The sequence below is a fragment of the Excalfactoria chinensis genome, chromosome Z (assembly GCF_039878825.1).
Source record: "Excalfactoria chinensis isolate bCotChi1 chromosome Z, bCotChi1.hap2, whole genome shotgun sequence".
Taxonomy (NCBI): domain Eukaryota; kingdom Metazoa; phylum Chordata; class Aves; order Galliformes; family Phasianidae; genus Excalfactoria; species Excalfactoria chinensis.
Window position 1 is genome coordinate 45,223,176 of NC_092857.1, and position 25,025 is coordinate 45,248,200.

Below are 25,025 nucleotides of genomic sequence, written 5' to 3' on the forward strand. Positions count from 1 at the left end.
GCCTTGGTCTATGGAAGGAAAATAACATTGCAGCATATCTTACATAAGAGTACAGGACCAGGAAAGTTCATTCATGTAATGAAATCACACAGCCTTCAAATGCTGCTGGCTCTCCATGTTGGAACAGACTAATGTGAAAAGAGTATGCTGCTGAAAAGTACTAATAACCTTCCATACAGAGAATAGGTGAGGCCTACAGTCAATAGCAGGCCCTAATTGAACAATGTTGGGAAAATTTTGCTCCAATAGCTTGCTCAGTTATCTTTATCCCAAAAAGAGACAGAGAAGAGTCTCCAGCTTTCTCTTACTCCAAGAAGAGAAAGCATTTTGTAAGCCTCTTTTGTTTCACGTGAAGAGCAAAAGCAAGATATAAGTTTACAATAACTTCAGTTATTGTAAAACCATGTGCCTTATGAGTGCCAGTACACATGATTATGACCTTAATTATTGCAGTTTTATGAATTTTTAAATTAATACTTTCTTAATCACTGTGCAAAACTACTGGGGCTCTTACTTTTCATTCATGTACTTGTTTGTTAGTTTTTAAGATGGTAAGCTAGACAAGCATTATGCCATGCATATAATTTTGTACGCAGTCTGTTGCTTGAGTTACATTTTCTGTTTCCTTGTTTTGAGCACAGATCATTCCCATTTCACTTGTTGGTCTCAGCTCCTAAATGGAGCACTTTACTTTTGGTTATTGAGAGGACTGGATTTGGTTGTTGAAAGGAATCTCCTGGATTCCTGCTGCTCAAATAAGCTCTGAATCGCCTAAATTTTCTCTCCACATCTACCTCTCCAATAAAACAAATACAGACCACAGCAAACCTGGTTTAGTGAGTATGTTTCTCCAGACTGCACAGCTTGTCTTTTGGAAACCCAGCTCCTGTACCTGGAAAGAGCTTGACTTTGTCCCCTAATACTGTGCGAGGGAACAGCATGTGAGATAGCCCTGACTCAAATCAAGTGATCTTGGTTTTTACCTCATTTCCCACCAGTAACATGACCCCAGGACCTCCTGGACTCCTGCTGCTTCCAGCTGGGTGCTTTCCAGACAGTGGGACTGCTGGCCAGACCAAAGCAAGGTAATTTAAGCTAAAGGGAATGTGCTCAAAAACATGTTCCCCTAATGCCCACCACATTCTCACACACAGGAGCAACAGGGGGAAAAGCAAAAGTAATGCCAATACTGAAAGTCATTGTATTTTCAGTCTGGAGGCATCCTAGCAGAGCTGGTTGGTGGACATCCCTGCAGGCTGAAGCACAGTTATTGTTGCCTATATCATATTGATTTATGAATAAGATAAAGGAGTATGTGTGATATGATAATGTATGTGTAATATGATAAAGTATGAGTATGTGTAATATGATAAAGGAGTGTGCCCCCAGTGGCGCAGTGGTATAAGCTGCTGCCTGCGGCACTGGAGGGCCCGGGCTCGAATCCCCCCCCTGTGGCGCAGGGGTAGAAGTGCCGCTTCGCTACACAGGGGGCTCGAAACCCGGGAGTTGGACTCGATGATCTCTAAGGTCCCTTCCAACTCGCACGATACTATGATACTATGAGTACAAATGCAGCTGAATAGGCCAGTAAGAAAATTGCTAGTGTGTATGAATGCAAAATGCATACAAGTCATGTACAAAGCCAGTGTATGAAGAGAAAAGAAGAAAGGATGCTGTGGGAGAGAAATGTGTGCAGGAAATGGGGAAATACTGGAAACAGTGAAAAAAATGTTGCAGTGTGCCTGCTGTCTCACAGAGCACCCGGGGGCAGACAAACTGGGCTGGCGAATGCAGTGACTGAGTATTTTTGGTTAACCTCGCTGTGGGAAGAATGCCCACTGTGTCCATCAGACACTGCGTCTTCTTTCACTTCTGTTACTATGGCAAAATGAGCTGCTGTGAGGCTGTCTGTAGCCGGTGGCACAGCTGAAATTATGCGGGGCCAAGTGAGGTAAATTCATTAAACAAGTGAGTTTATTTTTACTTACATTTAGGGCAATAAAATATTAAGGGAAATAATGCATCAAGAATAAAACAAAGCAAGGTAATGCACATAATTATTACTGCGGAAAATTAACCACAGTCATTAAGAAACATCACCAATTGCCCTCATACTTCTCCCAGATCTGCAGTTTCTGGGTAGCCTTTGCTGCAGTGAGGATTTGGAGAACCTTTCCTGGAAACTGGGGGGTCCTACACATTGAGTCCACTCAGAGGTGAGGTCCCCAATGTTGCTGCAAACAGGTTCAGCTTTTATAATGCTGAATAAACAAACTTACATAACTTAAAGGGAGGTGAAATCTGGTTTAATTCTCCTTTTGGATTTCACCTCAGGCCTGGTCGAGGCTCAAAGAGGAACCAGGAATGTTTGTGTATTTGTAGGCCTTGACACTATGCTTCTAAACAAGGAAAAGTTGATGCATTCTGAAAATGTTCTATCTTGCTAATGATCAGACACTGATGTTATATAATGCTTGGTTGTGAGGTTCATCTGGAGGCCAACTTTGGTTTGGGGCAGGTTGTGCAGGCCTTGGTACTTCAGTGTGATAAATGGAACTTAGGGGAAAGGTTAAACAGCTCGGAATTCAACATGACATGCACCCAGGTAACTTGATGCTGCTCATCTGATGCTTACTACAAACTATTGGCCTTTGCTGTCCCTGATGGGCCTTTGCACAGCTCTTAACACACCTTTAATGGCTGGACTGACCTTGTGGTGCAGCGGAGGTGCTTTTTCTCTCCAATCTGTTAATCAGCTGTCCATTCCAAAACAAAAAAAATATGCTAAATTTGGTCCTACATACCAGAAGGATTATGGTTCTCAAGTTTGTTCAAAGAAAAGGGAAACTGCACTGTGAGACACAGTAGGGTGTAAGCAGCATAGTGCAATCCATGCAGGCCCTGCACAGGAAAGCTGTTAGGCAGAACACAGCTTTTTAGAACTGATTACGGAGTCTGTTTGCATGTCTGATGAAGTGCAGTGCTTTGTGGATTCAGCAGCTGACAGGGGAAATTCCTCATGTAATTAAGTAAATCAAAACCTACCAAGGTTAGCAAAGGGAACTGGACAAAATCTACAGCCGTGCCACTGCCCCTGGAAATACAAGGCTATCTTTAGGGCGTATAAGCCTAGGTAAGGAATAGGGAACTCCACCTGCTTTCAAGCATACCATCGTTCCTAAATTAGCTGATATGCACTACGGACAAAACGCCAATCGGATGCAGAGAGATGGCACAGCTGGAGGTCACGCGGTTGTGTGCACCGTGGCACGAGCTGCTGGGAAAGGAAGGTTCCAGCAGCGGCCAGTAGGTGGAAGTAAGACGTAAGAAAAGGGTCACGAGAATTAGCAAGGGATACAGAATCGGAAGACAGTGTTATGATTTACCCAAAATGAATAACAGAAATAGTCAGCTAAACTCCAACAATGCTAGAAAACTCCGGTGAAGAGGTAAAGCAGTGTGAGCTAGAACAGTTGCTTTACAGACTGAGAAAGAAAGTGAGGTGCTTTGACACAAGGGACATGGTAAGGCAAAGGGTCAGGAAAAGAATCTATGGGCAACTCCACTCTTCAAGCTAAGACTAGTTGAGGCCAGACTCTCTTGGAACAGCCTTTGCATGGACAAAACAGCCACTGCCTGGGGACAGCAGCCATGGCTTTGTAGATATCCAGGCTCACAGATGCTCTTCTGATTTCTGGTGCAGATTTTGCAGTGACTGAGAAGATCTCTTGCATCTCAAATAAGTAACATTTCTTTTTGCAAATGCGGTGATATATATGTATATATTTTCCCCCAGTAGTTTCAGGTAGTCCACACATTCCAAATCACGAGGAAGGGGACACCTTCACATATTTGCTGATTCTTCTGTCCTTGAATCAGAAGGACAACATTTCCGCCTTTCTCCACCTTCCTCTTACAACCCCTACAGCAATTTGCTCTTTGTGATGGCACTGCTGCGTCACTTGATGATGGCAGATGCCAGAAAGCTGCTCTTAACTAGAAAAGGGAAGGTTAAACTTCAGCTTGTTCTGGAAAGATTGTAGATCTCTGGAATCCTACCTGTCATCCAAAAGTTAGGGCGAAGAGGATGAAAGCCAGCATGTGGGCTGGTGCTGGAAGCAAGGTGCCTCTGACGCTACCAGCGCTTGAGACCTGCAAATGTTGCTATGCAATCAATGCCTCTGGTTTGATAAAGTTCTTGATAAAGCCTTGCAGAGTACCCCAGTATTCAGCTTTGATAACAACTGAGACTGGCTGCTAAATGGTCTGTTTTTCCTGTCCTTGTTAGAGGAAGAAAAAAGATGTTGGAACGCTGGCTTACACTATTCTGACAGTGGTAATGTGCACCAAGGAGGCAAAAGAACACAGAAACACAGAACACTAAGACTTAGCAGAGAAATGTATTTACTCAGCCTGCTATCCTACGTATTCGGCACAGATGTATCTGCATGGATGAGACAGGGTACAGTGGTTTCTTATCAGTGCTTTGCTGTTACCTCAATTCTGCCTGCAAAGGCAATAGGACTGGATTTATAAGCAGTTACTGAAGCCATGAACCAGCTAGCTCGGAAGAAGTGAACAGATCACTTGCAGAAAAGTACTACACAAAGATATTCCTGGGAAGCAAGTCCCATAAACACTTCTTTTAGGAGCCAATGTATGTATTCTTAGGGTGCAAGGGAAGAGATGGGGGGGAAAAGCACTTCACTGCTGACTAAAACTAAGGATAACTGCTGGGTTACAAGCAACTTGGGCTTGTGGATTTATAGATTGGCTGGAACATGGCTTGGTATTCAAGACCAAGGGGCGCAGATTTTGAATCATAGGCAGGAAATCTGCAAGTTTGATAGTGAAGATTGTCCAGCAAGGCAAACCTGTCACATAGCCTCCTACCTGACAAGTGCTTTCTATGCCTACCTCCCACATGCTCTGGAGCTTCAAAAGCCCCAAGTGCTGCCCAAGGGCTGCTTCTCTTCCTGTCACAGGCCTGCCCATTTACCTGTCCACACCTGGAGGTCTTTCAGAGATGTATGCATGTGGGGATTAGGGAAATGGCTTAGCGGTGACTCAGTAACTTAGGTGGAGGATGGATTTGGTGACGGTTACAAGTCTTTTTCAACCTAAGTGATTCAATGACTGCATGCACTACAGCTTAGAAGGCAAACCATCCCCCAGTCCCATGACTGCAAAATTGCCAATACCTGAAGTTAGTTGTATGACGATGCACAGAAATAGGGGGAGCAGCGGAAGGAAACAACGCACAAAGAAGAACGAGACAAACTTGTCTAGGTGTACATCATACATTTATTACCGAACAACTCAACTCCAAAAGTGGGCACAGGGATTAAAAATAAAACTTCATTGCACTACGTAGTAAAGCATTACTAGTAACTCTCATAAAAAATGTACAAATTTTGTTAAAAATTTATCAAGCCTTCAAATGATTTGGTTACAGATATTTATAATACATTTAAAACTACATATTAAGTGATTCAATAGAGTATGATTTAAAGGAAACAACTGACAAAATATGATTCCAACAAAAGTCACAAGCTTTTCAGAGTCATTAACAGATCTGAAACACAAGTAGCAAAATGAGGTAACAATGTACCAAAGGAAAAACAAAACCAAACCAAAAAACACAGCTTTTAAAAAGGCCCAAAGATAACTCAGTCAAAAATGTGTTTTCAGTGAGTAAAATAATAATAATAAAAAAGGCTGGTGAATCCCATCCCAAGTATTACACAATGTGTTAACAGCTGTGAAATCACATTCATAATAAATGGCCCGTATAAAACAGTATACAACAAAAGGCTTAATTTTTTTTTCTTTTTTTTTTTTTTTTTTTTCTTTTGTAAGGAAAGTCACAAAATGAGACATTGGAATTATCTGTAGGCCTTGATATCCCCTTAAACTTCAGATTTAGTTGGCAGTTTATGCCAAAGCCACAGCAGTGCCAATATGATAAAGCAAGTGTCTTACGGACTGTTTAGGAGGGGAAGGGGACAGGTGAAGTCAGGAAGGTGAGGAGAAACATGGAAAATGTCTTGCTGGATGCTGGTGCTGCCTGGCACCACGGCAGGCTGAGAAGTTACGCACAAATGTACAGAACACATGACAGTGAGCAGCTCAGCACGAATCCCCATCAACAGCCGCAACTGAGATCGGCTGCAGCTCATCTGAGCTGATCTAGAACATGTGCACGTGTGCTGCTGACACACACTAACCACAGGAAGCAAGTCCACACACATCTGCAATAGACCCATGCAAACAAACGAACCATTTCAGAAGAGACAAGCCATAAGAGTGCAACAAATCATTTGGGATTTTACTGAGTTAGACCCTCCAACTCCTCAGTCTCCCAATGCCTCGCAGAGCTCCACTGGGGAAAGGGACTTACACATCAAGATTTCCCAATGCCCAAAAAAGGGTGACTTTCCCCTTGGCTTAGAATGTGAATGCTTAGAGAAGTGCCCTCTGCCCACGCTTCAAACTGAACACCGGACATAGTGTGGGTTATGCTTCAATTTGCACGCATAGAAATCTTTCTTTTGCAGCTATATAAAAGAGCCTCAGTTTTGTAAGACACGTGGTATGTTTGCTTTTTTTTTTTTTTTTTTTTTTTTTTTTTTTAAACAAGATGATTTTATTTGTTAAAAAAATAAATTTTTACTATATGTACTTTAACCTGCCGGGTGTCATTGTGAAAGATTACTCCATAGCTCCTCAGGAAGAGAGGAGGCATTTTAGTACTTGGATGTAACAGCATGTTCTCATTTGTTTAAGTGTTCTTAGGCATGAGTAGGAATGGAAAGACTCTGTGTTTCTGAGAAATACCTGCGTAACTACACAAATGGAGGCAAGAGCATCTGACATAGGGCAAAATTGTGCTTTTATTTCATCTGCACCATCAGCTGTGATTGGTCTGTAGAGTAATGAAAGAGGGCAAACAGCATGGAGAACGTGTAACACTGAAATTATAATCGATACTAAGCATAGCAGCATACAAAAGCATCAGAAATGACAGAGAATCAACTTAAAGCTGAGACCAGCAGCAAGCTGCAGCAATATTGCTAACTGTGCCACTTGTGTCTCTGCAACTGAAGTAATGGCAATTCAGGAGAAGCAATCTGATGTGAGAAGTGCAACCTTTGAATAACTAACTATGGTATAGGTGGACGTTAGTATTTCGGTGGAACACACTGGAGATGCTGACAGTCCAAAATGTTGCAAACGGAGCTGCTTTTCCAAAAAGCACAAAGAAAACACTACTCAGAAAGCAGTGGGATGGAAGCTACCTTCCTTTTAACAGTGTTTTGTTCAGAAGGCGCTCCCGTTTTGCACTGCGGTGGAGTATTCTGGAAACTCAACTGCAAAAACCAAGGGAGTTCCTTCTTCACATTACACTCATCATGAAAACAGCGAGGGACAAAGCAGCAGCATCAGGGCAACTGAACTCTGCAACAATTGACCAAAAACCACCCTCTTCTGTGATACAACAACAAACCCCCCCCCAAAACAGAAGTTTAACTTCTCTGCGAAAATGCTAGAAATTTTTATTTTATTCATGAAGTTGAAGGAAGAAAATTGTGACCTCTTACAAGTTATTTTAATTGCATATAAACGCCCTTATAAATGACAAAGAATGGGTATGATTAAAGCCAATGCTTGTAAGCTAGAGGATTACCTGTTTAGCAAGCACAATGGCAAAAAATGCAGGGCTGTTGCACAAGACCCTCGGTGTCCTTTCTGCTACCTTTCATGAAAGAAGTGCATAACTGCAGCATCGTCAGAACTCAGCTCTAATCTCAAATCAACTGAACGCAACCAGAAAAATTGAAAAGGAGAACAGAAGCACGTTAATAATGAAATTGCCAACTGAAAATGTTAATATTGCTAAACGATTTGTGTGATATTGCAACTTGACGTTGATAAAATAACTTGTAAATCAGCAAAGTAAAAAGTCTTAACTCTGTAACGTATATGAAAACCCAACATTACTCATCTATGAACAGTGATCCCTTTAGTGGTACGCACTTAAAGTCTCCGAGTAAAGGGAAGCATAACAGCTTGTTTGAATAGTAGGTAGACAGGTAAGTACCTGTGAGCACATTGGGGAGGAAATACTAAATGTCTGTAATTGCTGCACCCATTGTATTTAGTGTGCAACTGCAAACACAAGGAAAGGAACCAGTGTACAGTACTAGTACTGTTTAAATAACACACAAGATTATACACTGCAGCATAATTAATACTACACACATACGTTCTCAGCACATGCTGGTATATAGGTTCTCAAACACGCATGCACACCTGTTCCCAAGCACACGTCATGCACCTTCCCACAGGGCAAACGCATTCACACCATTCGCTCCCACTCACAGTATCTGAAGGCTCTATATAAGGTAGACTGCTATACTGTTTGGAGCTACCACTTTTTTTTTTTTTGTCCTTTTTTCTTTTATACAAAAGCACATGCTAAAAGATCACATCCACAGTAATCTCGCAGCAACACTCAGAATGATCACACAAAAACCAGGGAATGTTAGTGCACACACAGAATTAAGCTAAAGAAGAAAATCTTTGGAGTTCCAATCACACTGTTAGTATAACAATCCTGTAGATGTGAAGACTAGTTATAAGCTTTATAATTGATTAAGTCACACAGTGCAAAGTAAGGTCCACTGACCCTTTTGTGTAAAGGAAAAGGCTGGAAGCCACATGGGTAAGTTTAATAGATAGCTCATATATACACATGACCAGGAACACCCAAACCACATTTGTGCTCTTAGATTGGTCACTCTAATCACGATGCAATTCTGAAGCATCAGCTCTGCAAATTGGGCAGGTACGATTTGCCTGTAAAACAAGAAACAAAAAAGGGTTTACTGTAATGACATACACATGTGAATGACAAAGAACATCTGTGATGATTATGCTGATACTTTCAGAGCTCAAGAGTACTCAACAGCAAGAGACGACAAGGTATGTTTGTGCACCTGGTTACTTCAGAGTTTTATGCCTGTTAATTCATAACCACATTTACAAAAGAAAAAAAAAAAAGAAGAAAAAAAAAAAAAGAGGCTTTTTAACATTAAAGAGATAAAGAAATGCAGCGAACTGGGCTTTGTCGAAGTGCCAGTGGTTATACTAATGTAGACACACTGTGACTCCAACCAGAAGGGAGCACCCTAGGAAGTGGTACTGTGTGTTCAGTGGAACCTACACTTGATTTGATGTGCCTCAAAACCCCACACTGATAGCATAGCAGGGAGAAAGCAATAATATTTACACTTTGCTACATGGGTTACTGAAAACAAATTCACTATCAGCAGAGAAGCTCTGATTTCTCCTTCTTATTTTACCACATCATTTTTTTTTTTAATTCATGAATACATGAAATCAAAGTTGAACTCACAGGCACTGTTATGTGGAAATGAAAAACAGACAGACCTGAACATGAAAATAATTCTCTGTATGTTCCTTCTTCCTTATTCCAAAGATTATAAACATACTGAATCAATTATTAAAAAATAATGTAAGTATATAGCTTTCTGAAGTCTGCTGGCATTTCTACTCTAAAAGTTTAAAAAAATGAAATAAGAGGAAATGAACAGTAAAATAACAAGCAAATTCCAAAACAATAACCACCCTACCTCAAAACCCATACATAATGAATGCCCTCTAAAACTTCCCATTATGTTTTCTTTATTAATTTTTTTTTTTTTTACCTTAAGCCACTTATCGACACACTTGGCATGGAACTCGTGGTTACAGGGTAAGACTCTAAGTAGCTGCCTTGACTCAAAATCACACATGCACACCACACACCTAAAAAAGACAGCAAAGTTTAAATGTATCATCTATTTAAGAACACCAAACATACACTTCAAACACAACTCTGCCAATACAACTGCAGCATGGTAGCTGCAACAGTTACCTGTATTTGTGTTTGAAGATGTGCAGCACAGAAACATAAACTGTGAATGCTGAGTTTTGTCTTTAATTAATAAAACTGCTTACAGATAATCACTGCTTTTAGTTCCTCTAGTGCAGCTGAGGCTGCAGTCTAAAGAAATGAAAATACAACCAGAAAAACTATACAACTTTGAAAGAGATCTATGTACTTACAGTGTCTGTTCTGACTGGTGGTTGTTTGGATTGAACCTATAGGATGGGAGCTGTTCAATGTCCGCCTTAGTCAGTCCTCGTGGTTTGGCTTCTCCCAGACGTTCTGCCAAATTCAGCAGGGCCTGCAAAACATGGAAATTAAGACACTTAAAAATTCACTGCTTAAATTCTGGTTCCATGAGATGTGGAGGTGCTGACACATAGCACTACATAACCAGGCTGCACAAATCACCCTTCTATAAAGAAAGCTTTAGAACCTTAGCTCTCCCTCCATAAAAGATGACTATATAGGAAGATTTGCCTATCATCCTCTTCCTGTGCTTGCATACACAGCTTGGTATGCATTCAGCTTCTGTAAGATCCTCTTCATCCCACTATAGAATTAATAATGGGGATATGCAGAAAAAAAGAAGTAAACACACCTGCTTCCTAACAGTACACTATGAATCTGCTCCTGTGAGAGAAACACAAGAGTTTGGGAGACAGATTTTGATTCCCACTCCACACCTTGGGCTAGATGAATTGAGAGGTGGAGATTTTATATTCAATCTCAAAAACAAATTAATACCATTGAGGTTTAATTTTTATTTTTTATTTTTTCCCAAATCTTATGCTCCTTTTTCCATGAGTCAAATATAGCAACAAAGAGTCTCTCATTGTAATTAATTTGCACTCTGTCATGTATAACTTACACTCTTTTTTTTTTTAGTGGAAAAAATACCACAACAAGCTTGATGGAGAATGAATGCTTTAACAAATTAAGAGTTGGTGAAAGCTGTAAACCATTACTAATCACAGTCATTTCTAGTATTTTCAAACTAAGGGCCCAAAGTTTCCAAAACAAGATTATCATGCTTCTGAACTAGCACAGAAGTTACTACAGTAATGCTTGCAGATAAACTAGCAGTGGTGCACTGCTACTACAGAGAGCTCTTCAGTGGAGCAGAGGTGAAGAGATGCAAAATAAAAGAGTTTTCCCTTTCAAAAGTATTTGAAGAGAAGCCCAAGGGAATCCAGCAGTTCCAGAACCAGCAAAGACACAACGGATAGGACTGTCCCACAACTACCCAGGAAATTAAGGAGGGTTCTGCATCTGTAGATGTGAAACAATGTATCCTCCTGAGGGTAAAGAAGAAAAGGCACTAAAGCAGTTTTATAAATGTTGCATTTAAATCAATTAATCCTGTGATATTAACACTATTCTGTAGGTATACAAGTAACTTCTCTTTTGAATGTGCTTTATTTTTGTTTGACATTTAAAATCAATTACAATCCAAAAGAGGAAGAGTAATGCAAAGAACAAAAAGACTGAACAAGTTAATGATTACTAGTCTGGCAGGGTGGTTACTGGAGAAGAGAAACAGACAAAAAGTAAAGCACTTCTAACATCCACTACTACAAACAAATACAAAAGGATGGTTTCTGGATTTTGTCTTCAGTTATTACATTTATTTGAAACCCAGAAACAAAACTGAAAACATTATTTATAATTCAATTTTATGTACTGCTTAAACTAAACCAACTGTTTAAACAGTTGTTTTCATACCAACCTCATAGTTTTCTACCTCTCCATCTTCTACGTCCAGCTCAATGCTGAAAGCTCGTCCAACTGCAGGTGGAACCGGGAACATTGATCTACCACGAGAGCAAACAAAGCATAAGGCTCAGCATCTTGCTGAAGGAAACAACAGAAACCTGTGGCATTTCCAAAGTTATCTTACTGACCCCTTTCAAAATTACATATTCTCAGAACTAATGGAAATCCTATGTCTGGAATCAAGAACTGATGCTGGAAGTAAAAGAATCAAGAAAGAATTTAATTCTGCCACTTCGTGATTCTGGCAGTGCTGCTTTTTAAACTGCATGCATATCTTAAGTGATACTTGGAAAAATACTTAGCACTGTTATGAAAATGAATCTCTTGATTATCACGCATTACAGAAAGCTAGTACTAATGAAGAATTCATGGTATGGATTTACATCTTTTATTTCTTTAAGTGGATAAAACACAAGCAAAGATTGGGAACCCTACACTCACCTAATTCTCCACCACAGATTTTTTGTATGCCCATAGCATACAGTGAAGTTAACCAGGATTTGCTAGTGGATCAACATCCACACTGAAGGTAAACAAAAATTAACTCTCTCACATACTATGGTGCTAGTCAAAGCAGAATCTCTTCAGACAGAGGCAAGAGTGAACTCTTCAGATTTTAAGTTAAGCATATTTAACCCCCCAAGGTACTATTATGGGTCAAAACTTAATGCACACAAAAATCACACATTCACAGCACTAACTTAAACATCATCGGGACAACTTCAACTGCTGGCACTGTGTGCTATTAATGGACAGGCAAGAAACTATGGCATCACAACCAAATATGAGATGAAAAGATAACAGCTTCACTGTATCTGACTTCTGGTGTCATTTTCATGTCATATCTGAAACTGTACAGAGAGAAACTATAGACCTGGTGACAACATGACTGTCCCTCTGTCAATATTACCTCTGTCACCAAATAGTCCTTTTTTTTTTTTCTTTTTCCCCCAAAAAAAGGAATTTGTAAAGACCAGGTAAATCTAATTTCATACACCCGAAGTCTCAGAATGCAATACAGATAATAACTCCTAAATGTCACTTGTCCCAAATTTTCTATTTCTTTTCCAAAAATAGCTAATCAGAGGGGTACAAGAAGCTCAAATGGTGTAACAGATTAGCAGCTCAACCAATTAAGTGTGAAACAATCTTGAAATAAAAAGATGGGAGGATTCTGTTGAGAACAAAACCAAACTATTTTGAATAAAGACTTAGGACTTTACACTACAGTTTAACTATTACTTCTTGGATACGTCTATAGATTAAGGTTTTGAACTATGTCAAACATCTTTAAGATATTTCTGACAGTCCAGAAAAAAGAAACACCACGGGCACAAAACTACACTGGACAACTGTACTTATATTTTCCCTTGCACAAGCCTGTGTGTTATCCCCAGCAGGTTGGGAATTTTACACAGGTATGGAGGTTTTCCTCCTCTCTGGTGCAACAGAATTATGTTTGCTTTCTATTAAGAGTCCAACCATAAAAACTCTCTGTTAACTCTCCATAAAAAAGTCTCTGTTGAGAGGCTTGGTTAACTCACATTACTTTGTAATAACCTATACAGAAACAAAGCACTTTGAACTTACAGCACATAAGGTAGTAGGCTAGGATGGTAAGGGTGTGGAGGTATTGGCTGCTGTGATCGGTATCTGCTGCGTCCTGTGAGTCTTCGAGGCATAAATGGTGGGTAAGGCTGCAAGAGAGAAGAAAATAAGCTTTCTCTGAAATCTTTGTAACTGACACTAGCGCCCAGCTCTGGGCTTCTGGGTACAGAACAGAGAAAGGGAGGTACTGAGAGAGCACAGGGCCACCGAGATGATGGACTGCAGTACCTCTTCTATGAGGAGAGGCTGAGAGAGCTTTGACAGTTCAGACTGGAAAAGAAAGGACTTGGAGGGAGATTTCCTCAATAGGTACAAATACCTGATGGGAGGATGCAAAGAGGATGGAGCCAGGCTCTTTTTCAGTGGTGCCCAGTGCCAATACAAGAGGCAACTGGCACAATCTGGAACATGGGAGCACATCAAGAAGCACTGCTCCTCTGTGCAGGTGACAAAGCACTGGAACAGGCTGCCCAGAAAGGTTGCAGAGTCTCCTCCTTGGAGGTCTTCAAAAGCTACCTGGACATGGTGCTGGACAAATAGCTCTAGGTGTCCTTGCATGAGGACAGGGGACTTGACCAGAGGACCTCCAGGGGCCCTTTTCCAACCTCAACCACTTTGTTACCCTGTGATTCAGTGTTTGGTTTTCCTAATCAAACTGAAATCTGAACATCGAAACCCACTCTCAATGCAGCATCATTCAAAAAAGTCCAGCCATTCTGGATACTGATTACATCCAAAGAGCTTTGGCCTCTCCTAACAATGTGAAGCAAAAATTCCTATCAGTAATGAAATCATACCATGACACATGAAAAAGCAGTAACATGGAGCAGAAATCCTTGCAAGACATATTCTGCATAGTTCACTTGTACAAAGGGCTTTGGGAAGCAGGTAAGACCTGAACTACTGACTCTTTTGTACATATAACAGTTCAGGTTTTAGGCTTGGTGCTATTATGCAGGCTTGTGCACAAGACAAAGAAAAATCTTTAAAAATACAAACAAAACCAACAGTAACAAACCCCTTTAGAGGTCTGCAGCTGTCATCTTCACAACTTCTTTCATTGGCATAAGGTTGTTACCTGGCAGGGGGCACCACCACTATGCACTACGGCACAATCTCTGATCAGGATTTAAAGAAGTAGCAGCATACAATTACAGATAAAATACAGCTATGCTATCTGCAGAGCAAGTGTGTACAATTTTTGCATAAGGACAATGCTTAAAGAGACTCTCAAGCCTACAGCTTCAATTTCCAAGGATAAAATAAGGCTTTCATATTTTTCTTTTGCATGCCAAGCCCTTCACTGAAATATTTAAGTTTTCAGTATTATTTTTGTAACTCCCTGTTTTGCCCAAAAGAACAGAGACATAAATGATAAAAATTTCCCATTTAATAATAACTTTTTTTCCCCCTCAGAAACAGTCAAGGTACTAAAAGCATCTGTTAATTTTTAAAGCTGAAATTGATGAACCATTATTGCACTAATATTTGAAAGCCTTGAGGCATTTATTTCTTTGGAACATAGAACACTCAAAATCTTTACTAACAAGTATTTATTCTTCCATGTTTGAACACACAAAAGCCCAACACCACCAATAACTCAACTAAAGACCCTTAGCTTTACAGGAGAAATATACATAATAGATAACAACACTTTTACATTAGATTTTCATATCAACATGAACACAATGTGGAGAAATTGGGTCTTTTTTTCTTGAAAGAAAAGGCCTCACACTAGACAGAGTAAACACCAGCTTTACAGCTCTGTGAATTCTGTGATCCAGAAATATCATTAGAAAGTGCTGTGCTCAGAGTAGCCATTCCATTATAATTTTAATATAACTAGAACATCAGTGATAGTTTAAAGAATATCAAGCTTTTTTTAAAATCAAGATTTTAAGATTTCTTAAGATCAAGAAAACACACCCCTATTTCACCCCTGAGCAGTATACAACCCAGAGTTAAAGCTCCAGAGAAGAAAAATTACATGTAACCTGCATAAATGTGCTATTTTATTTGCTATCTATTTTTAGGGACTTAATTTTCTTTTTTTACTTCTCAGAAAGGGTGGTCAGGCACAAGAATAGGCTGCCCAGGGAGGTGATGGAGTCACCAATCCTGGGGGTGTTCAAAGAATGATTGGATGTTGCGTTGTGGGACATGGTTTAGTGGGAGCTATTGGTAATAGGTGAACGGTTGGACTGGATGATCTTTTAGGTCTTTCTTTTAGGTCTTTTCCAACCTTGGTGATTCTGTGATTCTAACATAGAAATGATAAAAACTTCAAAGGTGTTTGTGAGTAAAATACAAGCAACTTACAAAAGTTTTTTAAGTGTACTTGAAAACATATCATAGTGTCTGAAAACTTAATGGGAAGACCATCCATGTTAACTATGGTGCGTGATTTTAAGGAGACTAATAAATAAATGCTAGTTCTGTGTTCTGCTGTTGCAAGTCCTAGCATTTCATTTCCATTTAAAGGCAGAAGCACCACTGTGCCTCAAAAACTTTCTGACAACTTGATGCATGGGTCAAACACTGAAAAAACAATACTGAGTTACAGTTATTTCTTCAACCATTACACACACGGGAAAGGCTTTTTCAACACAAAATCAAACCCAAGAGACGAAAGTGCACCACAAAGACCCAAGAGGTAGTAGAAATACTGGAAGCATAAATTTCAGCCCAGATTTCATCTTGCAACACATATGATTATTTTGTGCTCTTGCAGTTGCACTGCCTACAGTCCTAAAGAAAGTTGGCTTAAGAACACTCTATTTTTGTAATATATTACAGCCTGTACTATGGAACTGATAGGCACAACTGCCTGTCTGCATATTGCAAACATTCCAGGAAAAAAAAAAAAAAAAGGCCTACTATTTTTAAAAATTCTAGGTTTTGTGACTTGTGTAAACTCAAAGTATGGATGGCAAATTAGCAAAAGCATATGCGACAACAGAACATACTACACATGTGAGCGCAAGACAGCTAACAGCATGACTGAAAATATAGCATGTAAACAATACTTACAACGCCAAATGACATTTCTTGGTGTAAAGGATCATGAGTTAAGAACTGGAGAGGAGCTGAGGGAGGCAACGGTGGTGGATGAGCTGAGGGAGGATACGTAAAACCTCCTACTTGAAGATGTTCTCCAAGTAGTTCTACTTCATTTTCTATTCTCTGAAATGGCTAAAAAAATAAACAAATCCTAAACATGTATACGGATTTGCTGCAATAATAGAGATGTAATATCTACCCAATAAAGAACTGCAATTTCAGACGTATACTGAGCTGCTGTAGCCAATTTTACAGGATAAAAAAAAAACTGTGAGTAAAACAATACTCACATTCATAGAATAACAGCATGAACAACTCTTGCATCATTAACATTACCAAAAAGCAAAGACAACACTACACTTTTGGTATTAATTCAATTTTTCCAGCTAGTCATGCTAAATGACCAGGAATTTATGCCATCTAAGAAATACTGGAACAGCTGTAATTTCCTGTCTGTTGCATTTTATAGGACAAATATTTGCTCTCCTTGACAGGCTGCTCTCATTTTACAACTATGCAAGAGGGGGAAAAAAAAAAACATACCAAAGACAAGAACTGAAATTGGTTTAGACAATCTGTATACCACTCCAGTGGCATTAAACTGTGAATGACACAGTAATCAAGCAAGTGCTTTCCTAAGAGGATACTGCAAGCAGCCCTATCAAGAACAGACAATCCATATGATTCCAGCTGAATACCATAATCTAGTCAATTATAGTGCATCTACAACTGTGTAGAGAAGGACCTGAGTGTTCTGGTGGACAACAAGCTGACCAGTAGCAGGCACGGGAGACCTCATCACTCACCAAGTTCCTGAAAGGAGGCTGTAACAAAGTTGGCCTGCTGCCTCAGGTGACTTAGGAATGAATGAAAGATAACAGCTTTAAGTTGCATCAGGATAAGTTCAGGCTGAGTATTAGGAAAAATTTCTTCACAGGAAAAGTGGTGAGGTATTGAAATCGGTTGCTCAGGGAGATGGCAGAATCACCATCTCTGGAGGTGTTCAAGAACCATGTGGATGTGGCACTGAGGGATGTGGTTAAGTGGGCATGGTGGCAACTGGCTGGTGGTTGGACAAGATGATCTTAATGGCCTCTTCCAGCCTTAATGATTCTATGATTTGAGCGTTACACGCCACCCACAGAGAGTGTGGAGTCTCCTCTGGAGATGAAATTCAGTACTCACTTGGATGCCTTCTTGAGCAACCTTCTCTAGGGAAGCTGCCTTAACTTGGGGTTGGACTAAATGTCCTCCAGAGGTCCCATTCATCCCCTAGAATTCTGATATGTAGGGCTCAACAGTTCTCAAGAAAAATCCAAGAGCTGTCACCATTTCATTAATACATCCTTCTGATTCCAATGCTAAATTCCTCACTTAAGGAAACTCAGTTAAGAAATCCATCTTTTGGCAGCACAGCAACATTCTGTTTCCCTTTTATGCGGAACAAACTTTTAAGTCAATGTATTCTCAAAGCACTACAATACTGCCTATCTGCCAGAGCTGAATGTGAGCAGTCAAATCCAGTCAATAACCTCAGTAAGCAACCAAAGCTTAAACTGAAGTTCACACATTTTCTGCAAGAACATGTTACAAAGACTAACACTGAAAGCTGTATTTTTCCAGATGTTCTCCCATTACCTTAACAAAGCTATTGCATCAGTGCCATACCTGAGATATGACAGTGCAGGTCCTTAGAAATCTTCCAAAGTAACAACAAAACTGTTTTCCATTTTTGTGTTAGTAACATATTGGCATCTTCTAGTCACAGGGGCAAACAAATGAATGGGAGGATAACCCACATGGGCTAGAAATAACCCTACAGTAAGAATTGTACGCCAGAAATGGAAATGTAAATTTCGCTCCTCAAATTCACATTTCCCAGTGCCTGCACAATCCCTATTGCTAAGCCAAATCTGCTTGAGCAAAAAGCACCAATAACTTTTGCAAGTGAAAAAGAGAAGAAAGGGAGTGACTACAGACTCCTGAGTATGTCTGGAAGCTCTAAGGTCATCATGTTTTAGTGAAAACACTGTCCATTTAAAAATTAACTGAGAATTAATAGAGGGGAAGCATATAATGAAATTAACTTCTCTATGGCTTCCTGAAAAAGAAGAATCTGAAGAAAGTATTGAGGACAAGCATTCTTTTGACAAAAAGTAAAGGCTTAGGGAGAAACAGCATTGACAACAGCTGATGAAATTCGAAAAGGAGCAGTGAATTTTAAAATTATTTGTTCATCCTCATGCTAAGTAGTTAAGGGACTTGCTAAGGAAGCAACAGCACAAAATCCTGTTACTTTAAACAAAATCAGTTTCCTGAATTAGGTATCAGTACTGCTTGCACCTTCAGCCACACCAGTTCTAAGGAGAGATGGGAAGAACTATTACTTACCGAACGTGACTGCTGTGCTTGGAAAGGAACAAACTGTCCTGGAGGAGGCAAGTGAGGAGGGTGGTGTGGAGACAGATGAGGTGGGTGCAAAAGGAATGGGTCACTAGAAATAAGGGGTGGAAATGCTGCATACGGTACTGGTAGGTGCTGAACTGAGCATGCTTGAAGCACCTGAAATAAAATTAAAATGACATTATTTCTTTAGTCTCCAGCAGAGAATTCCTACAGAACAGTCCACGTTTATCATGGAAAGGTATCATTAAAAGGATGCATTTCTCTCGACTTGTTGGAAAAACCTCCTAAATGCACATAAATATTAATTGACGTACACAATGACTAGTGTAGCACAGACTAAAACCATATTGTCGTATCTCCTAGCTTAAGGCAGCTTTTACTTCTAGTCAATGGGAGATGGGATTTTCAATACTATCAGATGAACTCCAAAATAAAGAGTAGGTATATGTACCCTCCTAACTTCCTCGCATGTTTTACCTTCAAAATGATACATACCAAAACAAGTGTTCCAAACATTTAAAAGATGTAAATGTAGCTGAGGGACTGCCAGCCATCAGACTGTGCCTTAAAACATCTTTCTTAACTCAGTTCTCCACTTTGAGGGTAGTCTTTTGCTTTGAAGGAGACTAGAGATATACTTACTGCAGAAATAGCTTTTTCTCTCATCTTTGGGACTACATATACAGCACAAAGGTAATGAATGCAGGTGAGCACTATATGCTTCCTGGAAGAGCTCAGTCTTACTTCCAATTCTAGATATGGAGGAGTATGAAAAGCTTCATTCTTTTTCCTGTTCTTTGATCTGTCATCAGAATGTCAGACATTTGTGCTAAATTTCTGCTCATTAAAAGAGCAATTCATAACACCCTTGTTAGCTGAAAACAACAGTATCTTTGTTTTAAATAAAAAAAAGACATTTATTAAGAGTTTTACATTTAAAATTCCACCACCCTACCTGCAAGCCTATCAAATTTTACAAAGTAATGCAGGATGACCAGTTTTCATCTGTCACTGGTTTTGTCTTCTGTTACACAACACATACTGTGCATGCTGACTACAATAACAAAGTGGGAATGAGATCTAGTTTTAAGATTAGGTTACATTTGTGAAGGTGGAATCATGGCCTCATTTACCACAATCACCACCAAAGGTAAATCTTTACGCACTGAAACAGTAACAGATTAATTTGACACAGTATCTTTTAGATGCTGACTACCCTTCACCAGCAGTTACTACCTTGTTATTGTAAAAAGTGTTTCTACTATTAAAATACAATTGTTACTGTATTTTACTCAACTCAAAACTGTTCCTTGAGGTAGCTGAAGCAAAATTAACAGGTACATCACTGCCTCTCTATAAAATAGGAAGTACATTTGAGGAACAACTTAAAGTATGTTAGACTCCAAGATTTCATATAGTGAAGATATTGTAGCTACGTGCAGTTAATGTGCTAGGAACAATCTGAGCTAAGCCAGAGCCAACAGGTTAAATGATCCTTTAAGAGAAAATAAACGAAACCTACTGTTTACCCATTCAACTTTCTGGAAAACTTGCGCTGTTTGAACATATGATTCTACAGGTTTTAGAATCAGTGACTGTATTTCACAAGTGACATTACATTACTTTGTAGTTAAATATATGGTAAATGAGACAAATTTTGTTGAAGTGACAAAATGATAGTAGGAGGTTCACAAGTGAAGTTGGGGAGTAACGGGATGTGCTAGAGGGCAGGGCTGCCTTTCGGATTTACTTCTATAGGATAGAGAAACTGGATGACAAGAACAGCATCAAAGCAAAACATGTAAGTCCAGCACTGGGACAAAAGAACCTGACGGAATAAGAGATTTTGAGACTGGCTTTGGAGTGCATGTACAGGGAAAGAAATCCGATCCTAGTGGGTAAGTCAAACCGGAGTACAACAAGGACAGTAGCATATTTCTGCAGTTAAGAGAACTTGCTGCATACTGGGCTGTACTAGTAAAAGTACAGATAGTAGGTCAAGGTAGTGGACACTGTCCCTGTTTGACACTTACTGCATCTTAGGACCTGCGCCTGATTCTGGCTTTCCCAATATCAAAACCAGACAATGACATACAAATTTAGTCTACTAATGGTAAGGACCTTGGGTCACTGCAAAAAAGAAGCTGCAGAACTGGATTTGTTCTGCCTTAAGAAAACTAAGTAATAACACTACCGCTGCCTTCCACTATTTCGTGAACAAGGATGAAGAGTTGCAACAAAAAAAAAAAAAAAAAATCCCTCAGATACACAGAAGCTCTTCACTGCAAGGACTGTCAAACACTGGAGCAGAGGCTCTGAACAGCTGTGAAATCTCCATCACTGGAAACAGGTGACCACCAGATGACCTCCAGAGTCACCTCCTAACTTACATTATTTCCCAATTCTATGACTTAATAGAAGAAAGTCTGTCTACTGATGTTACATTATTTCTACCTTGATTAGTTCTTCATATGCAGCTGTACTGCATCCATTCTCTCAACACATATGACTAAGCGATGAACATGTGTTCTAAGCAACCTAGATAAATATTAATAACCCAACTCTTTATTTGTGTCTATGCTTAAACAACAGCTGTACTGCTAAATTACAAAATACTTTGCAAATGGTACAGATAATGTAACTGTTCAGTGCAGAGTGTAAGATTATTAATACTTATTGTTTGGATTCTCCTTAATCCCATTACAGCCTTAGACTCGTCTCCTCATGCCATGCTGCTTTCTTGCTTTGCTGATTTTGATATCCAGCTATCGTTTCAACTGTTGAGTACTCATTCTGAGATAGCTTTCCCCTACACTAAATATATTATCAATAGAAGGAAAAAGTTCTCTCTGTCTCAGGAATAGAAACTCACGTAACAGATTTTCACCAGTTTGAAAGATGAAAGGAAATATGTACATGTTATTTCAGACTGGCAAGCAGTATGAGACCTTGCTGTCTCTCAGGAGAATAAGCGGCTTCTGCACAACCTGAATGCACGCTACCCTTACTCTTCAACAGACAGCTTAAATGAAGAAAAAGGTGATCACAACAAAGGTTTTGTTCTGGTGCCGCAATCTTGTTTATATCCTCTGGTCACAGGGGAGAATATAGGTGACATACTGCTGGCAAATGCACAGCTGGCAAAGTCTGATGTACACATCAACATTACAAATGCATGTACCAAGTACATGTAGTTGGTGTGTATAACATTACAGATTTGTACTTCTAGAAAATGGTAAAACAATAAAAACCTGCAACTTCCATTTGTACAATTGAAACTTCTTGGGGGCATCTCCTTTACTTCCTCAGGGCGAGTATCTGCTTGCACTTAGTGGGGAACTTTCTACAGAATAGCACAGCATGGAAATGCTATGAACTAGAACCTCTGGAATCATGCCTCTCTGAGTTGATACATGAACATCTCTAAGAAAATAAATCAGATTCTTTCAATTTTAAAGGTGACAAATGTGACTCGATCAAGGTACTTTATTTCACTCCCAGAAAGGCTAACAGAGACATAGTTACTACAGAATAATTTTGTTAGAGTATTTCCAGCTCAGCCTCTCAGCTTTTACTGATCTTACCATTTCTCAGAAGAAAAGTGGTTTCAGACTATCAGACCTTCTTTGTGTATAATCAATCCATACACAAGCTATCTGTAATTTTTTCTTGGTAAGCTGAGTAGTAAAAACCATAGAATCGTTCTTCTAAAAACATGAAATAAGTAAAAAGCTCACATAGTGATATTAAATCATTAACCAGACTGTAGTTTGAATTAAAAGCCATCAAGACTTCATACTATAAACAGCCACACACTATAAAGATATTAGATAAGCAACATACATACGCTCACCAGTTCTAAGGTCCATGTTAATATGCCACTGCAATTCACCTCAGGGAAGAAAAAAAGAAGGGTATTTTTCAGTGCAATTAAAGCACAAACAGTGAAGCTTCACGGTACCTGCCATTCCTCTGTCTAAAACTGAAGCTGGTTTAACTACAGAAGCCCACTTACTGGAGGAGGCACACTGCAGACTGGAAGGTGCTGCCCACTGAAAACCACTGAACACCCTGGGACCTGCTGTGTGCTGCAGGCAGGGATGTGCTGGCCTGTGCAAAGTGGTATCCCATGTGGAGCCATTGTTGTCACTGTGTATGAGACAGGAACTGTACCCTGATGGATCTGTAGCAAAATGAAAATAAGCAGTAGTAAGTATTAAAGTTGCTGTAAACTCTTAACAGCATTGTACAGCATGCTGAGCAAATTAAAAAGCTTTTACCTATATGTTGGAAAAAAAAAAAAAAAAAAAAAAACAGCCTTCATAATGTATGTTTATAAAAGAGGCACGTGCCTGTAAACCCTGTTCTTTTAAATACTCTGCTCAATGTTCTACTCATTGATCAGTATTTCCTGGGCAGGACAAAGAGGGATCTCTCAGTTTAAAAGAATAAAACTCTGAAGTTTGGGTTTGTTTGTTGTTTTCTTTTTTAAATACTGAATAAGGGATCTCTGATTCTCTAGCAAAATTGAGAAGTCTTATTGTCAGGAAGCATGGATTTACAAACAGGAATTATTTCAGGGCAGCTCATTCTTCATTCTTGGTCTGCTAAAGTAGAAACCATTCAAACAGCTCATTAAGAGGTGAGAATAACTAAATTAAAGACTGCTGATTTACTGAACTGGTATCATGAAGTCAGAAGCATAGGTCAAAACAAGATCACCGAATGAAACTTAAAGGCTAAACCTGTGCATCATGGTAGACAGAAACCACTCTCAGGAGAGAAGCTGAATTTAACCTGGTTCTAGCTCTGGTAAAAAAGTTAGGCAAACACTGTAATGCCAGCAGACTCAGAAATGCTCAAAATAAGAATAAAAAATAACCTCTTAAAATGGCTCTGTCTCTTAAGTATAAAATATCACCATGGAGGACCTCAGTGAGTCTGATCACAGATGTTGCTTGGAAGCTACAGGCAGTCAAATAGAGCTTATGCAGGCTTGTCGTTATGTAATCTTGCAACATAAAGCAACAGCATGTTTTAACTTTCAAGATAATGCAGCAGTAAAGTTGTTCACCAGAATGTAAGGTTATGAGATGGATAGCATGGTGTTTAGCTTCCACCCCTGCACTTGGCCTCTGTGGCTCTGCATATGTAATACAATTCATCAGTTGTATGCTGCTGCATGGAATATGTCTCTAAGCAGGGTTGTTTTAAGTTGCATTCTATGTAACTGTAGTTTGAAAAGAGCATATCCAGACAAGCAGCTGATGTTATGTAGCATCCAAAGCACGTCAAATGCAGCCTGCTGATGTGAACAACAAAAGATGACAACAGCTTCTTCTTTACTGAAGAGTCATAAACTCTGTGCCTATTCCCATCTCCCACTCAAAAACTTTTGCTTTCTGGACCAACTGCAGATCTCTCTGTTTTTCTTTTTTTTTTTTTCTAATATGATTTAAGGAGGAGTTGATTTGGTTGGATGGCTTATTTGGTTATGTAACAACTCTATCATGATTTCTGCTGCTTTATAAGCAACCAATTACTGGCATTATGAATTCTACTTCTGAACAACATATTTCAATAATTTATAGATACCAATGCTGAGATACTTCACGTGAAATAGAAATTTACTGTATCACATCTTAAAGAAGTTAAATTAACTTCAGAAGCAAAAGAACTGTACTTGAAAGGCCTAGGCCAGAGGTGTAAACCACTATGGAAATATGTGCATAGGAAAGTGTTAACTTCCAATCTTCTTTACGAAGACCAGACATTTTTTCCCCCCACTGCCTACTAGTGCTTTAAATACCAAAAATAGCTCCCTTTGTAAAATAGAATTTAGTATTATGTGACTTCCGCTGCTGCCTAATCTGGAAATGAAAGGTATCTTGAACGTTTGGGGGAAAAAAAAACAAAACATCTCCAACATCCTCCTGTTTGTGCTCCAAACCTCTTACCTGGTCATGAATGTCAACCATCACTGCATTCTGCTGTGGTGGGTGAACAGCTGGGCATAACATACGAGGAGATACATTCGGTGGGCGAAAAGCTCGGGGCTCTTCTATTGCTTGCTGCTGCCCATAGGAGAGATGGTGATAGTTTTCATCCAGGCTAATGGAATTATGTCGAGACAGACGATCTCTCCTAGTTCTCTGACGGCGAACAGGAGGACTGGAAACACATTAAAAAGATTAGAAATTATATAAATGTTGCAAGCCTTTCT

General features: G+C 39.5%; 1 protein-coding gene across 7 annotated transcripts in view; it reads right to left on the reverse strand.

The window, feature by feature from the left end:
- Positions 1-8,716: 8,716 nt before the first annotated feature.
- The window catches only part of RNF38 (ring finger protein 38), an 89,169-nt gene continuing 72,860 nt past the window's right edge, over positions 8,717-25,025 (reverse strand). For 4 of the 7 annotated variants that reach the window (XM_072359006.1, XM_072359009.1, XM_072359011.1 and 1 more), the window contains 10 exons: positions 24,760-24,973; positions 22,818-22,985; positions 22,656-22,694; positions 18,788-18,958; positions 16,367-16,528; positions 13,319-13,425; positions 11,682-11,766; positions 10,132-10,253; positions 9,732-9,831; positions 8,717-8,859 (listed from right to left, as the gene is read on the reverse strand). In XM_072359006.1, the coding sequence (XP_072215107.1) occupies positions 8,803-8,859; positions 9,732-9,831; positions 10,132-10,253; positions 11,682-11,766; positions 13,319-13,425; positions 16,367-16,528; positions 18,788-18,958; positions 22,656-22,694; positions 22,818-22,985; positions 24,760-24,973 (1,225 nt within the window). In that variant the 3' untranslated portion in view covers positions 8,717-8,802. The remainder of the gene's footprint in view (positions 8,860-9,731; positions 9,832-10,131; positions 10,254-11,681; positions 11,767-13,318; positions 13,426-16,366; positions 16,529-18,787; positions 18,959-22,655; positions 22,695-22,817; positions 22,986-24,759; positions 24,974-25,025) is intronic. The other 3 variants (XM_072359008.1, XM_072359007.1, XM_072359010.1) reach the window with 2 other exon arrangements.